At 35.3% G+C, this 18,898-nt stretch overlaps 1 protein-coding gene across 1 annotated transcript in view; it reads right to left on the bottom strand.

Moving 5' to 3' along the window:
• LOC114050041 (ryanodine receptor 2) overlaps positions 1 to 18,898 on the bottom strand; it is an 811,539-nt gene that overhangs the window by 578,857 nt on the left and 213,784 nt on the right. Inside the window, exon 2 of the mRNA XM_027871576.1 lies at positions 16,924 to 17,043. Within this exon, the coding sequence (XP_027727377.1) occupies positions 16,924 to 17,043 (120 nt within the window). The remainder of the gene's footprint in view (positions 1 to 16,923; positions 17,044 to 18,898) is intronic.

Below are 18,898 nucleotides of genomic sequence, written 5' to 3'. Positions count from 1 at the left end.
TTGTGAAATGATCCAACTATTTTGGAGAGCAATTTAGAATTATGTTCAAAGGGCTATAAAAATGTGCATATCCTTTGACCCAGCAATAGCACTTCTAGGGCTGTATCACACAGAGAGCATACAAATGGGAAAAGGACCCGCATGCACAAAAATATTGATAGTAGCTCTTTCTGTGTGGCAAAGAACTAGAAATTGAGGCAATGCCCATCAATTGAGGAATGGCTAAACAAGTTGTGGTATATGAATGTAATGAAATACTATTGTGTTCTAAGAAATGACATGCAAGCAGATTTCAGAAAAACCTGGAAAGACTTGTATGGACTGATGCTGAATGAATTGAGCAGATCCAGAGAACGTTGTACAAAATAACAGCCACGTTGTGTGATGACTAACTTCAATAGACTTAGCTCTTCTCAGAAATGCAAGGATCTAAGACATCTCCAAGTCTCATGATAGAAAATGCTATCTACATTCAGAGAAAGAACTATGGAGTTTGAATGCAGATCAAAACATACTATTTGCTCTTTTTTTTCCTTCTGTTTCATTTTGTTTCTTCTGTCTTGTGATTCCTCCTATTAGTTCTAATTCTTCTTTACAACATGACTAATGTGAAAATATGTTTAATAGAAATGTATATGTAGAGCCTATATCAGATTGCATGCTGTCTTAGGGAAAGGGGTGGTGAGGGAGGGGGAGAAAAATTTAAAACTCAAAAGCTTATGGAAATGATTGTTGAAAACTAAAAAGAAATTAATTAATGAAAAAAATAGAGTTGATAAATTAAGTACAGTTTGTTAGAGTATGGTGCTAATGTAGAGGCTACTCTGGGGCCGATTGCTGTACAGGCTAGTGAGCTTTACAAAAAATTTAAAAATAAAAAGAAAATGTGTTCCATAGCCTCAGAAAACCCTATAATCCCCTCCCCTAACCCATCATCTCACAAATAATACTGTTGTTAGTGAAAAGGACTAGGCAAGACAGGGTGAGTTAATTGTATAGCTTATCTGTTACTAGAAAAACAGTTGATTACACACACACATACGTGTGTATATATGTGTATGTGAGTATGTGTATATGTATGCATGTGTGTATGTATGTATGTGTGTGTGAGTGTATGTGTGTGTATATATATATATATATATATGTATGTATGTATTTAGCCAGTAGGATTGTTGAATAACCTCTCAAAATGAGTCTATTAACAAGTAATTATTAAACACCTAATGTTCCTAACATTGTTCTTCAATATTATTCTATCATGATCAGGATGTGAAAGAAGTACCAAGTTGGAGGGATACAATTTCCATTTTTTCTGGGGATTAAACTGAATTATTAAACATGTTGAAAAATGATTAACTTGGTTTATTTGGCTCCCTCTTGTTTTCAGTCATGCTATCAAAAAACTTGCTACCTCATTGCAAGTTGTTTGTTTTTTTTTTTTTACCATACTTAAGATGCTTTTAAGATTATTTGCAGGGATTTATTCTTCTTGGTAATTAGAAGTACTTAAAAAAACAATGCACTGTGGTTTTCTTTTAACTGTAACACCCACGTTTAGTCTACCTTGACTCTGACTGAATTGATGGATGGTGATTTTTACTTTTATGAGAGTCATTATTTAGCTACATGAAGTAAACCATTTTTCAGTATTCACAGTTTTGAAGGTATGCTGAATTTATTATTCCTCCTGAAGTGAATTCTAGGATTCAGACTGCCTCCATTATTTCCACGCAGTTCTTCCAATGCATAAGATTCTTTTTTTTCCAACCCTGCTATTTCTTCTTATTTTTATCTTATTTTTCTAGATCAGACCTTGCCTTCACTTTTTCTTCTGCATATTTTCATTTTTTAAAAAATTCTCACGTTACAAGTGACTGCATACATACTACTATTTTTCCTTGTATGCCCTATTCACAACTGTTTGTTCCTTATGTTTTCATTCTTTATTTTAGCTTCTCAAATTTTTCTTATTATCCTTAGTTACTTCATTTCCAAAATTGTTAGCTCATTCATAGCATCAAGAATCATTAACCAAATTTTGTTCCCACAAAAAATGGTTCACTCTGTCACCGAATTGCATGCTTACATTTTATTTCCTAGCTTTATATTTCTTGTAACTTCTATTCTAAGAGCATACAAGGGTGTCAATAGATGATCTGGGTGAGGATGATAGTGAAATAGTGTTGGACTTGGAATCAGAATGATCTCAGTTCAAATCGTGACTCAGTAGCTAGTTGTACAACCATAGATAAATCCTTTACCTTTCTCAGCCTCAATTTCCTCATCTATAAGATTTGGATAATAACAGCACCCACCTCACAAGGTTGTTGTGAGGATTAAATGAAATAATGGGTAAAGTGCTTTGCAAACCTTAAAGGGCCATATAAATGCTACCTATTATTATTCTTCAAGTCTTGACTGTCACTTACTGGCCTGATATTCTAGAACCAGAAGCTAAAATAGAAATTGAAAGAATCTACCAATCACATCCTGAAAGAAATAACAAAATGAAAACTCCCAGGAATATTATAGCCAAATTCCAGAATTACCAGGTCAAGGAGAAAATAATTGCAAATAGTCAGAAAGAAACAATTCAAATATCATGGAACCACAGTCAGGATAACACAAGATTCACTAACTTCTGTATTAAAGAGTTGAAGGGCTTGGATTGGAGCTAGGATTACAATAAAAAAAATTATCTATCCAGCAAAATTGGATATAATCCTTCATGGGGAAAATGTATATTCAATGAAATGGAGGACTTTCAAGCATTCCTAATGAAAAGACCAGAGCTGACTAGAAATTTTTACTTTAAAATACAAGACTGAAGAGGAGCATAAAAAGGTAAATAGGAAAGAGAAATCAGAAGAGATTCAATAAGGTTAAACTGTTTACATTCCTACATGGGAGGATGATACTTATAACCCTTAAGAACTTTCTCATTATTAGGGCAGTTAGAAGGAGTATACATAGACAGAGAGCATGAGTGTGAGTTGAATATAATGGGATGATTATCTAAAAAATAAAATTAATGGGTGAAAAAAAAGGGATGCACTGGGAGAAAGGGAAAGGGGAAGTTAGGCATGAAAGAGCTTTTACAGCAGATGGGCAGATGGGGTGGGGGGAGTGGTTCAACCTTACTTTCAACGGAATTGGCTCAAAGAGGGAATAACATACATACTCAGTTAGGTAGAAATCTATCTTATCCTATCTTATCCTAAATAAGTAGGAAGTGAAGTGCATAAGAGAAGAGGGGGGGGATAATGTAATAGAAGGGAGGGTAGATTAGGGGAGGGGGAAATCAAATGCAAAACACTTTTGAGGAGGGACAGGGTAAAAGAAGACAGAGAACAGAATAAACAGAGTGGAGGGATAGAATGGAGTGAAATACAGTTAGCAATAGTAACTGTGAAAAAATTTTTGAAGCAAGTTCTCTGATAAAGGCCTCATTTCTCAAACATATAGAGAACTGAGTCAAATTTATAAAAATAAGAGCCATTCCCCAATTGATAAATAATCAAAAGATATGATCAGTTTTCAGATGAAGTAATCAAAGCTATCTATAGCCATATGAAAAACTACTCTAACTCACTATTGAATGGGGAAATGCAAATTAAAACAATTCTGAGGTAATACCTCATGCCTATTAGATTGTCTAATAAGACAGAAAAAGAAAATAACATGGAGAGGATATGGAAAAATTGAGACATTAATGGACTGTTGGTGGAGCTGTGAACTGATTCAATCATTCTGGAGAGCAATTTGAAACCATACCCAAAGGTCTATAAAACCATGAATATCCTTTGACTCAGCAATAGCAGTACTAGGTCTGTAGCCCGAAGAGATAAAAAACAAAAAGGAAAAGGACTTATATGTACAAAATATTTATAGCAGCTCTTTTAGTGGTGGTAAAGAATTGGAAATTGAGGTGATACTCATCAATTGAGGAATGGCTGAACAAATTGTGGTATATGATTGTGATTGAATACTATTGTGTGATAAGAAACAATGAGCAGGATGAAAGACTTACATGAATTATGCAAAGTGAAATGAGCAGAACCAGGAGAACATTGTACACAGTAATAGCAATATGATCAATTGTGATTATTCTTCTATTATTCTCAACAATGCAATGAGCCAAGACAATTCTGAAAGACTTATGATGAAAAATGCTATCCATTTCCAGAGAAAGAACTGAAGGAATCTGAATGCATATCAAAGCATATTCATTTTGCTTTATTTATTTTTTGTGGAATATATGTTTTTCCATAACATGACTAATATGGAAATATGTTTTGCATGACTGCACATATATAACATATCAGATTGCCTGCCTTCTCAATGAGGGGGCACAGGAGAGAGGGAAAGAATTTGTAACTCAAAAATTTTAAAAATAAATGGCAAAAATAGTTTTTCTATGCAATTGGGGAAAAATAAAATATTAAATAAAAAAGAGATCAGTGGCAGCTTTGGAGAAAGAAGCTTTAATTGTGTGATGATAACATTGGAAGCCAGTTAGCAAATAGTTGAGACATGAGGGACACGAGAGGAAGGGGAGATAGGTTTTTAAAGGAGTTTAGTGGAGAAAGAGAGGAAAAATATAGAATGATAGATCAAGGGAATAGAGCCTAATGTAGGTTTGTTTAAGAATAAGGGAGACTTGGTTATGTTTATAGGTGACAGGGTAGGAACAAGTAATTAGGGAAAGTTTAGAAAGAGGGGGGATGATTACAGGAATGTTTTGCTGGAAATGTTGGAAAGGAATGGGATAAAGGATAAAAGGGTTGGCTTTTGTGAGGAGGGGCCAGACAACCTCTTTATTAGAAACTTGCATAGTGGAGGAGAAAACGAGGGTGATGTCAAGTGATTCTGAGATATAGATAAAAGGTATGATGGAGCTCATAGTAAATGGCCTTTATTTTCTCAGTAAAGTATGTGGGAAGATCCTCAGCTGAAAGAGTGCGGAGAGAGGTGGGGGGGGGAGGCTTGAGGGCAGATGAGAAGGTTTGGAACAGAGAATCAATTAGGGAAGAGTAAAAACGATTGCCCAGTTGGGATTATATAATATATATCTGTAATTTACAGCTCCACCAACAGTTGTGTGACTTCTAGCTTTATTCAAAAGCTCATGAGTAGAAGTCGAGGAGGTGAATAATTGAGAGTTGGGGTTTGACAAGGCATGAGCCTGAGAGGACAAGTGGCAAAGGATTTGAGAATAGAGGACAGTGTGGGACTGAGAGTGGGAAGGGAAAGGAAAGGAAGAGGAGGGAAAAAACTACAGAGGGCTCTTACCATAACCTAATATCATTCTAACTCTTCCATTTTCTCCCTCACATTAATCTTGACCTTATTTGGCATCACTAATATCTCCTAACCATACATATTGTCCCAACATCTATACCCAAGTCATAACCTTGTAATCTGCTGCTTTAACATTTTAATAGTTACTCTTCTAGGATTTCTTTCCAACCTGATCTTCAAATCTACATCTCTGGGTAACTGTCACTGTCTTTGCTTCTTCTCCAGGGCTGATGAAAGTTAATAGGAAAAATTATAAAACCAAATTAATTTTACCCACCAGAAATTTATTTTATACTACCTCAGTTGTGTTTTTCTACTATTTAACAATACCTCTACCTCTATTGACTTCCTATCTCACATAATCACAGAATGTCATAGTTAGAAGGTATTCTGAAACCATCTAGTATATCTCATGTCTAAACATGAATCCCCTCTATACCTCCTCTGTCAAGTGGTTACCCAGCTTAAAAACTTTCAAAGAGCTGAAATCCATGGCCTACAAAGGCAGCCTTTTCCATTTCCTTCTATTGAGCCAAAATCTGATTCTCTTCTACTTCTACCTATTTGTGGAAGGAATGATATCTACCAAGTTCTCTATCCTGTAATATAGTCTGGGTTTTTCCTCCTAAAAGGCAAGAAAGTGGTCCCCAGGACATGGTTGGCCTACAGGACTAAACAAGGTTCAAGTTTTTGATGGCTTCCTTGTCCCTTACAGGGGTGGGGAACCTGTGGCCTCGAAGCCACATGTGGCCTACTAGGTTCTTGGGTGCAGCCGTTTGACTGAGTCCAAGTTTTATTGAATAAATCCTTTTTATTAAAGGTATTTGTTCTGTGAAGTTTGGATTCAGTCAAAGGGCTGCACTTGAGGACCTGGAGGGTCACATGTGGCCTTGAAACTACAGGTTCCCCACCCCTGCCTTTCATATCCTTGACATGAAAAAGGTCATCCTATGAGGAATTAGTGCCCCTCAAATTTGGCAGATGTATTACTACCATCTAGTCAATACATCCCACCGACCATACCTGTTTCTGGGTCTACAAAGAAAAAAAGGCTACGTCTACCTGAACCAGTGCTGCATCCTCACTGAGCATCCATTCTATCCTGTGGCCATGTAAACCAACTTTTGTTAAATGTTAAATGGCCTATAAGCAGCATTAATCCTAGTTCTTCCTTCTCTAAGCTAAGCAAAATAAGTCTGGTCTCTCATTCACAGCCTACAAATACTTGAAGACAATTATCCTGTCCCCACACCCAAGCCCTCTCTTTTTATGTTAAATATCCCATGTTCCTTCAATATAAAATAATCTTAAGACTTTTCATCATCCTAGTCAAAATCCTCTGCTGCTCTTAAGCTTTTGATAGCCGTATCTAAAATATGGTACCCAGAGATTTTGTAGTACTTCACTCATTCTCCATAATCTTTCAAAGATGACTTACAGTAACTCAGCAATCACATCAGTCATTTCTTTCACTACTCTGTATTCTATCCTGGCTAATCAAGATCAAGTAGGCTTAAAATCTCTAGTAGTCTTTTTGTTGTTGTTGTTGTTGTTGTTGTTATCCTGTCCTTTTGGTTACAAAGATTGTTCTTCTTGTAAAGGAAAATATATGCAAAATAAGAATTGAGTAGTTATGTCTTCATTCCATCATGAATTACCTCTGTGTTCTTATACTAAGCAAGGTATCCTTTTGAATCCTCCTATTTCTCCATATATGTATACCTTAATTATTTGCTGTTGTTAAACATAACTGACTATCTTAATATTTTTCAATGTATACTCACTTCTTTAGCTTCAGGGTCACCATACTTTTTTGGCCCAATTCCTACCACTCCTGCTCTGATTCCTTTCCTGTCTTTTCGTCTTCTTTACAAATTTCATAAAGCATCTTAAAGTTCCCAAATATCTGGCCCTTGGTCCTCAGGTCCAACTTAAACTATCACTTCTATGAAAATTTCTCCCAAATCCATATCTCTAGTGTTAACCTTTCTTCTGACTTCCAGACTCACATGTTCAAAGGCCTTCAGGAAACTTTTATCTGGATTCCTCACCAGTATTTTGACTTCATTATGTCTAAAATCTTGTTTATTATCTTTTCTCTTAGATCTGTTTCTCCTTCTGACACCACTTTTTCTGCCTGTGAAAATGCTATTGACCCATTCTCTTATGTTTGAAACCTGGAAGTTATCTTTGACTCTTTTCTCCTTAACTTCTTATATCCAAACATTTGCCAAATATTCTTAATTCAATGTCAGCATCTCAAGGTCATCAGCCTATTGTGTGAAGATTTCATCCTTTTCAGTTTTTTGAAAACAACAATTTGCTTCTCTAATATTGTGGCACCTCTCCCATTCTCCATAGTTCATCAAAGATCACTGATGGCAACCCAGCAATCATAACTGCCCCCTTTCAGCAGATTCTAAGCTTACTAAGTATGAATTACGATACATTTCCTCTGAAACTCAACTCAAGCTCCACTCTTAACACACTCAATTAGCATAGTAATGTTCTTCTTCTTTCCCTTCCCATTTTTCCTCTTTCATATTACTTTCAAGGCTCATCTGAGGTGATACTCATCCAGAAATTTTCCCTGACTAGTCTAGTACAAAATGATCTTTTCTTTCTCTGAATTCCTATGTCATTTACAGTCTAGGCTTCATATTCTAGCACCAGTTTATATACTGTCTTTTTGCCTGGTGTTGTGGCACACACCTGTAGTCTTATTGCTTGGGAGGCTGATGCTGGTGAATCACTTGAGTGTGGGAGTTCTGAACTACAATAGGGATACAGTCAATCAGGTGTCCACACCAAGTCCAGCACTAATATTATGAGCCCTGGGGACCAGAGGGACACCAGGCTGCCTAAAGAGAGGTATCACATGTAATTTATTTCAGTATAATAAATTTATTAAAATGTTTGATTATCCCGATTAAGGTAATTTGAAGAGATCAGAATCCCAATGTGTGACTTATTGTTCATTGTTTGCCTACAATCATACATACACATATATATGTATATATGTATGTGTGTGCATGTATACATATAAAATAAATTGCCTATAAAGGAATAAAATCTTTGAATTATATATTAGCATACAAAATATAATTTCTTATTTAAAATATTAAATTCAGCATGACTATAAAGGCCCCTTTGAAAAACATCCTCTATCCATTTACATAAGATTAGTCTATTATATTTATTAAATATGAATATTTATTCTGGAAGCATTATTTATTGGCATGTAATATTAACTGCTTGAAGCAGAAGGATGATGGCTATACCTTCTTTTGTTGGTCAAAGTAGAAAAAATTAACAAGTATGATAATTGGCATAACTTCCAAAAATATATAGTTATAGCTGAAATTGACATCCTGGAATTAACTAACTCTCCAGGGCAAAGAAGAAAGCTTTTTCCCCCCAACACAGACTCTAACTGGAATTCTTTCATTTAAACATGCCAATTAGGGAATCATGTCACATTATCTACTTATCTGCAAGCACTTAGAAGACTTAGACTGCCAAGAATCATAAACTTATTGTGACCATATACATATTTTTGCCCATTAAGAGGTACAATACACAAAACTATAGAACTTGAAATGTTATAAACTAAGCATTTTTCCTTTTCTAATAGTCAATGAACATTTAGTAAATGCCTATTATGTGCTAGGCACTGCACTAGGCACTGGGGATACAAAAGAGGTAAAAGATAGCTCTTACCTTCAAGAAGCCCCCAATCTAGTAAAGGAAACAACAAATAAACAAATATGTACAAATAAGTTAGATATAGGATACATAGAAAATAATAGTAGAGGGAAGGTACAAGAATTAAGAAGGGTTGGGAAAGGCTTCCTGTAGAAGATAGGATTTTAGTTGGAACTTGGAAGCCAGAGAAGTTAGCAAATAGAAATGATAAAGGAGAGCATTCCAGGCATAGGGGACAGTCAGAGAAAATGCCTGGATCCAAGAGATGGAGTGTCTTGTTCATGGAATGGCATGGAGACCAGTGTTAACAGATGGAAGAGTATATGGTGGGGAGTTAAGTGTAAGAAGACAAGAAAAATAGGAGTGAGGGAGTGCTAGGTTGTGAAGGGCTTTGCAACAAAGAATTTTGTATTTGATCCTGGAGGTAATAGGGAGCCATTGGAGTTTATTGAGTAGAGAGGTGACAAGGTTGGACCCGAGCTTTAGGAAAATCACTTTGGCAGTTGAATGGAGGATGGATTGGAGTGGGAAGAAACTAGAGGCAGCAGACACATCAGCAGGCTATTGCAGTAGTCCAAACATGGGATGATGGTTGCCCGCACCAGAAAGTTGGCAGTAGCAGAGGAGAGAAGGTTGGAGGGAGAATGGGAGGAACATCATGGAGAGAAGTTGCAAAGGTGAGATCTACAGGTCTTGGCAACAACTTGGGTATGGGAGTGTGAGATAGTGAAGAGTCAGGGTTATACTTAGGTTGCAAGCTATAAGAAAGTTGGCAATGGAGAGGTTTGGGGGAACGATAGTGAGTTCAGTTTGGAACATGCTGAGTTTAAAATGTCTCCTGGACATCCATTTAGAGTTTGAATTCAATGTCTGAAAGGCAGTTAGAGATGTGAGATTAGAGATCAGCAGAAAGATTGGGGAAGGATAAGTGTATTTGAGAATTTTAATAATATAATTCTTACCTTCTATATTCTAGATATACTATTAGAATTCCTTTAATGATTTTCAAAAATAATTTTAGCTCCTCAGAGAAAAGTCCACTGAGATACTTCCTAAAATATTTAATATTTTTATATTTTTAAAAGAAATTAATTTTCACCTCTCACTTTGAATTATGCATCTTTCCTTGATTTCCCCATCTCTGATTGCACTGCCTAACACACTAGCTGGTATTAGCAGTTATACAACACTCTCTCCAATAGCCATCTCCTGTATTTTATTTCTGCTTTATATTTGGCATCAGCTAAAATAATCATGCCAACACCAGAGAAAAGTTATTTTCAGGAAATTATTTCACTGTCTTATTCATAGTCATTCTTTTTTCTTATTATGATTCAGCACTGCTGTTTTTTTTGCCTGAATGCATTTAAGTATTTAAGTATTAAGTATCTGGAGCTTCCTTTTAACTACCCCTGTATACCAGAATTCTGCTTTCTTTACTTGTGATTCAGTTATGTAAAACAGATTGAACATTCACAAAGAATTACAATAAAATTAATGTCCTTTCCTCCATAACCATCAATTGCCTCGTTCTCTCTTGAATAACAGGAAAAAGAAAAAAATAATTATATAAATATAGCACAAGTGCTCCTAAGCAAACACCAGGATAAATGTTGAAAATTCAGGCTCTTTTTCTGTCACTGCCTCCTTTCTTTCTCCTCCCCTTTGAACTAAATTGTTCCAAATATTAATTTGCAATATCTATTTTTCTTTAATTTACATACTATATTTTCCATGTAGGAGCAACAACATTGCTTTATGGGGTAAAGTCACTTATTAAAGACCTCTTTAAGGCATATTTAAATTTGCAAAACATTGGTGGGGCATGCTGCAAGTGAGCTAAAAGATGAAAGAAAATTTTATTGTTCTATTTCTCATATATTACTATGTATTATAATTATTTGTAAATGTTTTAACACCATATTGGACTATAAGACATGAAAAAAGCACTGTGACTTAAATAAACCTTACATCTCCCACCAATACCTAGTTCAGTTCTTTGGACACAATAGGTACTTCATAAATGTTTGTCCAATTTCAAATTATAATTGAATATGTACTCGTTATACACAATATTCCATTTTTAAATGGGTATTTCTTCTAACCACCGGCAATTACTTTTGTACCAACATTTTTATTATCTAAAACGGTTCACTTGAATGAGAAGAATTCATTCTGATCATATCAATGATTATACATCATTAATAATCAACAATACATTTTTTATGAGTGAATAATAAATACCCTCAGATGATGTCAAGAGAAATTACTATACAATGTGCCATCATGATTTCCCAATAAATTTGGGGAAATGACACCAAAGAAAGGGGAACTGACTAAAAATTTCCCATTCTCCCTACTGCCTTCACTCTCCTATCTGAGAGCCTTTTCAGATCAACAAACTAAGGTCTCCTGCTTCAGTCTGCATAGGTTAGTTATAGACCAGCCTTAGAGTCATAGAATACAAGACTGGAAGGGATCTCAGAGATCACCTAATTCAATCCTTTCACTTTTCTTTCTCTGTTCAAGAAGCATAAATCTACACAGTGAATAAAAGACTGGGCTTTTTGAATCAGTCTCAGCAAGCAAATTGAGCAGCCATGATTTTTTTTTTTTTTGTGAAGGAATTGAAAACAAGATTCTCTCTCTTTGTAGACGATATTACAGTGGACAGGTAAGAGCCTCTAGTTTCATTTAAGTAGGATCCTTTTATGTAATGGCATTTTCTTGCTGTTGAAGAAAGTAGCTTCTCCTGAATCTGAAAAATGAGAAGGACAGAGGCTGGAAGCTAATGAAATCTTCAGACTAAACTCCGTGCAAAAATCTTTCACAAAAGAATAGTTTTGCATCATGCATTGTCTAAATGCTCAAAGCTTAATCAAATGCTACCTCACCTTTTTCATCAGTTCACAACTCACCTTGTTAGTTTGGGTTGGTTAAAATACTTCTCTGAGATCTATGGAAATGTACATGAATATTTAATAAAAATCAGGCTGATCAATTCTTTTGTATCACATGCCTAATTGATTATAATTGGACACCAAGAGGAAATGCATCTTTAAGGAATAAACTACCCTATCTATTTGCATCTTTTTTCCTTTTCTCCAAAGATAATTTATTAAGGAAATGAAAAGTTTAAAGAAAGAAAGGATGGAGAATGGTACTCTACTATTCCTCTGACAGAAAGGAAAACTGGCAACTATGAAAGTTAGGAGTATAATTTCAAATATCCTATATTGGGTAGCTAGAAATAGTAGCAGTTCCCTCCCTTTAGAATGGATTTTCTAAAAACAGCATAAGAACAAGTGAAGAAAAGGGGATTAATGAACATAAAGAAATGTTTTCCACTATATTACCTCTATGTAATAATATTAGAAATAATGCATCACTTTAACGTTTGTAAAGTGCTTTATAAATATTATCTCAGTTTATGTCCACTAGGAGCCAATTTTACAAGAATAAAAATCTTACTTGAAAAAGCATACACCAAATAGGACAAATTATTACTTGTGTTCACCTTAAGAATGAAAATGTTAATGGTGGCAAAAAAGCTATTCTACTTTCTCATTTAGTTCAAAAGAATTCTTAAACTGATAAACAGATATATTGAGATAATATTCTTCGTTACCTAAAACAGAGGTAGCATCATTTAAAACTACTTACTATAGAAAAGGTCTTCATGCTACCTAAATACCTAATAACTATTTGTTATTCAGTTATTTCAGTCATGTCTAACTCTTCATGACCCTATTAGGGTTTTCTTGGCAAAGATACTAGAGTGGTTTACCATTTCCTTCTCCAACCTAATAACTATACCAATTTAGTTATCAGTCAGGTAGAACTTTTCAATTTATTTTCATGTCTACAATAAAAAGCAAATCCCCATTCCTTCAAGATAGTACCAAGTACACCAAGAAACACCCCACCAACATGCTGCTGAGATATAGACTCTAAATTTCTACAAAGAAAAACAGGGGGAAAACATTTCCAATATGAAATTGTGGTTTATTCTAACTGCACAGGAAAACCAGTAGTTCCCCTGTCCCAGAACCAAAACTAAAGTGGAAATGGTCTGTTTTAATGGATAAGCATCTCCATCTCCTGGGCTTTTAGGACACTATAGCTAGGTACCATTCTATCAGGGTCAGTGGGATTTTAAAAATCAGTGGTATTATAATAAACAGCTGGAATTTCTTCAGTTCATCCCCAAAGGGCTATAAAATTGTGCATACCTTTTAACATAGCAATACTACTTCTAAGGCTGTATCACAAAGAGATCATAAAGATGGGAAAAGGACCCACATGTACAAAAATATTTATAGCAGTCCTTTCTGTAGTGGCAAAGAATTGGAAATTGAGGGGATGCCCATAAATTGGGGAATGGCTGAAGTTGTGGTACATGAACGTAATGGAATACTATTGTGTTCTAAGAAATGATGAGCAAGCAGACTTCAGAAAAGCCTGGAAAGACTTGTATGGACTGATGCTGAATGAAGTGAGCAGAACCAAGAGAACATTGTACATAGTAACAGCCACATTGTGCAATGACTAACTTTGATAGAACTTAGCTCTTTTCAGCATTGCAAGGATCTAAGACATCTCCAAAAGTCTCATGATGGAAAATGTTATCCACATCCAGAGAAAGAACTATGGAGTTTGAATGCAAATTGAAGCATACTATTTGCTCTTTTTTTCTTCTGTTTTGTTTCTTCTTTCTTATAATTCCTCCTCTTGGTTCTAGTTCTTCTTTAAAACATGACTAATGTGAAAATGTCTAATAGGAATGTATATGTACAGCCTGTATCAGATTGTATGCCATCGTGGAGAGGAAGGATAGAAAGGAGGGGGAGAAAATTTAAAACTCAAAAGTATATGGAGAGGCAGCTAGGTGGCTCAGTGGACAGACACCAGCCCTGGAGTCAGGAGGACCTGAGTTCAAATGCGGCCTCAGACACATAACATTCACTAGCTGTGTGACTCTGGGCAAGTCACTTAACCCCAACTGCCTAAAAAAAAAATTATGGAAGTGAATGCTGAAAACTAAAAATAAATAAATTTTAAAAATAAATAAATAAATTGAGGGATGGAACATGATGCACTTCTCAGATTGCCCATGGGGAAAAAAAAAAGACAAACTTCTTTAGTTCTGCACACCAGGCTTTCAGAGATTCAAAACTGTTGTTGATGACAAGCAACAGATAACTAATGAGCAAATAGTCCAATAGAGAAGACATAGTAAAAAGGGGAAAAAAATGTCTTTTGGAGAACAAAAGAAATATAGTCAAGGAAAAATTTGGTTTAATTCAATTGAACAATTTTCTAAAGTACTGATTGTGTATAGAGAACTCTGCTAACCACTGAGGAAGATGACATTTAAATAAAGCATGGAACTTATAGAGTAATAAGAGCAAATAGCACATACAGAGACATAAAACTAGTATGTGATTGGTGTGTGAAAGAAGAGTAAACAAAGTGCTATGTGAGATCCAAGTGGGAGGAAAATTATTACTAACTGGGAGAGGAAGTGATCAGAGAAGGCTTCTTAGAGAGAAGAGCAAATACGTCAGTGTGCTGAAAATGTATCCCTGAAACAAATGATCTGTGTGTGTGTATGTGCATATACATATATACATTATAGATTATGTATACAATACATATGTTAAAGCCAAGACTGGATGTCTAGTATTTTCAGAACCATTTTCTAATTTTTTAAAGTATTGATCAAAAACAAAATCTGGGATTCAAGATAAATATTTTAATTATGGTCTAACCTCTATAATTTTAACACCAAGAGAGGGTATTTCTGATTCAAAGGGAATAATTTTCAGTTTAGCACTTCTTCTAAAAGCCAAAAGGTCAATTTCTTTATCATAATTGAAATAAATAGAATACATACTAAATAGAAATCTATAGATTTTCAGACTGACAAAATATCCTTAAATTAAAATGCATGCATTTTCTTCAGGCAACTCTATGCAGAAATTTAAACAATTCTCCCATAGACAGAAGGTCTAGATCAGTTTTAATAAATATCCTAAAGCCATGGAACATGGTTATCCTGGAAAAGCAAGTTATATATTAGATTAAAAGATTCTGAAACTTAAAATGTTTCTTGGATGATTTCCAGAAAAGTATATAAAATATATCTATCTATCTAGATAGATAGATAGATAGATAGATAGATAGATAGATATTCAAAGCACTCAGTAGCTGAGCATTTATTGCCAACAATCATTCTTCTCTTCCTATCTATATAACAAATGCAGGATAAGCCAAGTACAAAAAAATTAGGTAACTCAATTTTCTACCAAGGGCAGTCCAATGCCAAAGTATCTGTGAGAGAATATTGGCACTCAAGTTTATATATTGTATATATATGAGTCATCACCTTGACGTTGTTTCATTTCAATGTTGTAATGAACTAAAATACCCGCTCCCCCCCCCCCACTTTTTTTTTTTACCATTGCCAAATAACAAAGAGTAATGGAACATTTATTTATTGGAGCATGAAGGGACCTTGGAAACATTATTTAATCCCAACTCTCAAATTTGCAAATAAGGAAATCTAGGCTTACCCAAGCTAGTTAGAGGCAGAAACAGAACCAGAATCCAGGCCTCCTGACTCCTAGTCTAGTGCTCTATCCCCTATAACCACGTTATCTTTAACTGCTATTTGGTTGTTCTCATAACTTACTCATGGGTTCTTAGGTTATTTTTATTATTAAGGAATCAGGATAAGCTGGATCTGTGCTGTTGCAGTTATTGCTTTTGTATTCTGTTCTTGATAACTGATGTCCAAAGCTTTGTCAAGATGTAGTTTTTTTTAGCATAAAAAATGACAAGATAATCATAAATAAAGCTATAAATTGCCAGTAACTGGGGCATCATCACCCACTGGAAATGTGGGCTTAGAGACTAGGAATGAGTCATAGTTGGCCAATTTAAAATGTGATACCTAGTCTTACTTCATTGTTTAGGCCACTGACAATTTATCTATACAATTGATCTCTAGGCTACCTAAAATTTTTATCATATGACCATATGCTAAAAAAAAAAACCATGTGGTAAAGAAGTCTTATGACTGTCAAAAAATTAATAAATGTTGCTTCCTGAGAAATAGAAAGGGTCAAATGCCTCCATGCTTGATAATTACAAAATAAAAAGTGGGAAAAATAGAAGAAAAATGATATCTTGGTATAGCAAAAACGACATTAGCTCTAAAATCAGAGGACCTGAGTTTGAATTCCACTTCAGATGCTTACTATGTATGTGACCTCGGAAAAATTACTTACTCTCCCAACGTCTCAGTTTCCTCATCTATAAAATGAGAAGATGAAGTAGATGACTTTTAAGGTTCTTTTAGACAATTGATCTAGGATCCTATGTGCATTTATAAAAAAGCTCTATATTTTCATGTTCAAAGAAGAATGTAACTCTCCTTAAAACTATCTATGCTTAAATCTTGTTATATAGTTTAACAACAAAGCATTAAAATGCTAAAACTAAGTTTTTATTATTATTCAAATTACTGCATACTATTTCACCTAGCATGCTCTTAGAGAAACTGATTATTTTTTTTTCTCTTGGTCAATTTCATTTGCTATTTCTATAGGGAATGAATTGTGCTGATAATTAATTCACTAGAATTTAGTGTAACTAATTGCACAGAAGAACCCTGGGTGATGCACAAAGGAAGGCATTGTTCCTTGCTGTTATGGAGCTTATGTAAGTCTAAAAGGAGAAAAACAGACTAACACAAATAACCTTAATGCACAGTATTACACAATAAACATATGAGAGGACTGCAAAACAAGTGCTTTGTGAGGTCTGAGAGGGAGAAAGTTGGTAAATGACAGAAAACATTACCAGAGTCAGTAAACTTCATTATTCGAATTAAGACAAATTCATTCTGCCCACCTTGGAATTGGAAGTGGACTCCAAGAAACATAGCCTGTTGCCAAATCCTTCAGCTGCCAAACATAATTTCTGCTGTTCTTTGTGGATGGTCGCAGTACATTGCAAAACCACTTCGTCATCCTGCCAAAAGGAAGAAGTAAGTGGCAAATGTTAGGTTGAACATGACTGTGCATTCTAGATCAGATCTGGAAGGATACAACTCAGATGCATTTTAAAAATCTAAGTTAAAAGCAACAGCAAGAACAAAAACAGAAGCAGTTCCCAGGGATTTATTAATTTATTGTAAGAAAGCTAACTTGATGTAGAATTTGCCATGCTAAAGCATTCGTCTTTTTCCCACATGATATCCTCTTCTTCCCAGGAGAAAACTGAGCAAATAACACCACAGACTAGGACTTTTTAAACATTATTAAAACAACAACAACATTACCAAGAAATTATGTCACATATCTCCTTAACATCAAATGCCATCACAATAGAATAGATTCTATGGGTGGGCAGATGCATCATTGTAAATCTAGTATTCAAAAAAACCTAACAGCAGTTAGGTGGCGCAGTGGATAGTGCACTGGCCCTGGAGTCAGGAGGACCTGAGTTCAAATCCAGCCTCAGACACATAACACTCACCAGCTGTGTGACTCTGGCCAAGTCACTTAACCCCATTGCCTAGCCAAAAAACAAACAAACAAACAAAAAAAAAAAACCAGATCAAGTGGAATAGTGTCTTCAGTACGTATGTAACCTTCCCTAGCAGATTTAAATGGATATATTCCTTAATTATTCTATGCCATTACAAGATAATGGATTCTCCAAAGATTAATTAAGCATGGTAGAGGTGGTATAATGGATAGAGTGTGTGGCCAGAAATCAGGAAGATTAATCTTCCTGAGTTAAAATCTGGCCTCAGACACTTACTAGCTGTGTGGCCCTGGGCAAGTCACTTAACCCTGTTTGCCTCAGCTTCCTCATCTGTAAAATGAGCTAAAGAAGGGAATCGCAAACTGCTCCAGTATCTTTGCTAAGAAAACTCCAAATGTGGTCAAGAAGAGTCAGACACAATTGAAGATGACTGAACAACAAAAGCAGTGGGGGAGAAATATTGTACAACCTCTTGTTACCATCATCAGGTAGTACCACTTACACATGTATAGGATTTTACAAAGCACTTGTGCATTATCTTATCCCATCCCTACAATAACCCTATGAGGAAGTCAAGACCCATATCCACTTTACCAAACAGGAAACTGAAGCATGAAGAGGACAAGTGACTTTCCTTGGGGACATGCAAATAAGTGGTAGTTTTGGGGCTAGAACTCAGGTTTTCAAATTTCTATGGTCCAGAGCTATGACATAATTGTGTTACTCAGTGCCATCAATGGTGAAAATTTAGGAAATGTTCTCATTATGGCATTTTACCTTGAGGGTTCAAAAGAAAAACCTGTAGGGTTAGATGACACAAGATGTCACATTCATCACTAGTTTTAATTAAGAGACATGAGAAGGGCAAAACAAACACATGCTTCTAGAAGTGGTAAGATGTGACCAGCCTTAAAAAGCACAATGCTGGCTGGTTAACCTAAAGAATATGATTATCCTTCTTTATTACCAAGAATCAATATATTATGCATGAAAAGCAATGGCACCTCTACTTATTTATTTTTATATTATTTAGGTAACAGCAACAATCAAAGAATGGTTCAACAGCTCCAGACTCAGGCATAGTCACATTCCTTGCAAATCACTTTAATATCTGCCTTTGGGAAAGCATTAATTCCTACCAAATTATTATTATTTTTAAATGGTCAACTTATGTAACAGCTTGCTGAAAATCTCAATGGCCAAGTGTTATGAACTATGACAGCTCGGTATCTTAGGAAATATAGTCTCCCCCCCTTCCCTTACTCATGTGTGCAGATACACACATGCATACACACACACACACACACACACACACACACACACACACACACACACA

This window comes from Vombatus ursinus, unplaced genomic scaffold (assembly GCF_900497805.2).
Source record: "Vombatus ursinus unplaced genomic scaffold, bare-nosed wombat genome assembly UNPS02014798.1, whole genome shotgun sequence".
NCBI classification, from domain to species: Eukaryota; Metazoa; Chordata; class Mammalia; order Diprotodontia; family Vombatidae; genus Vombatus; species Vombatus ursinus.
Note: the sequence above shows the minus strand (reverse complement) of the source record. Positions and strands in the feature narration are given on the sequence as shown.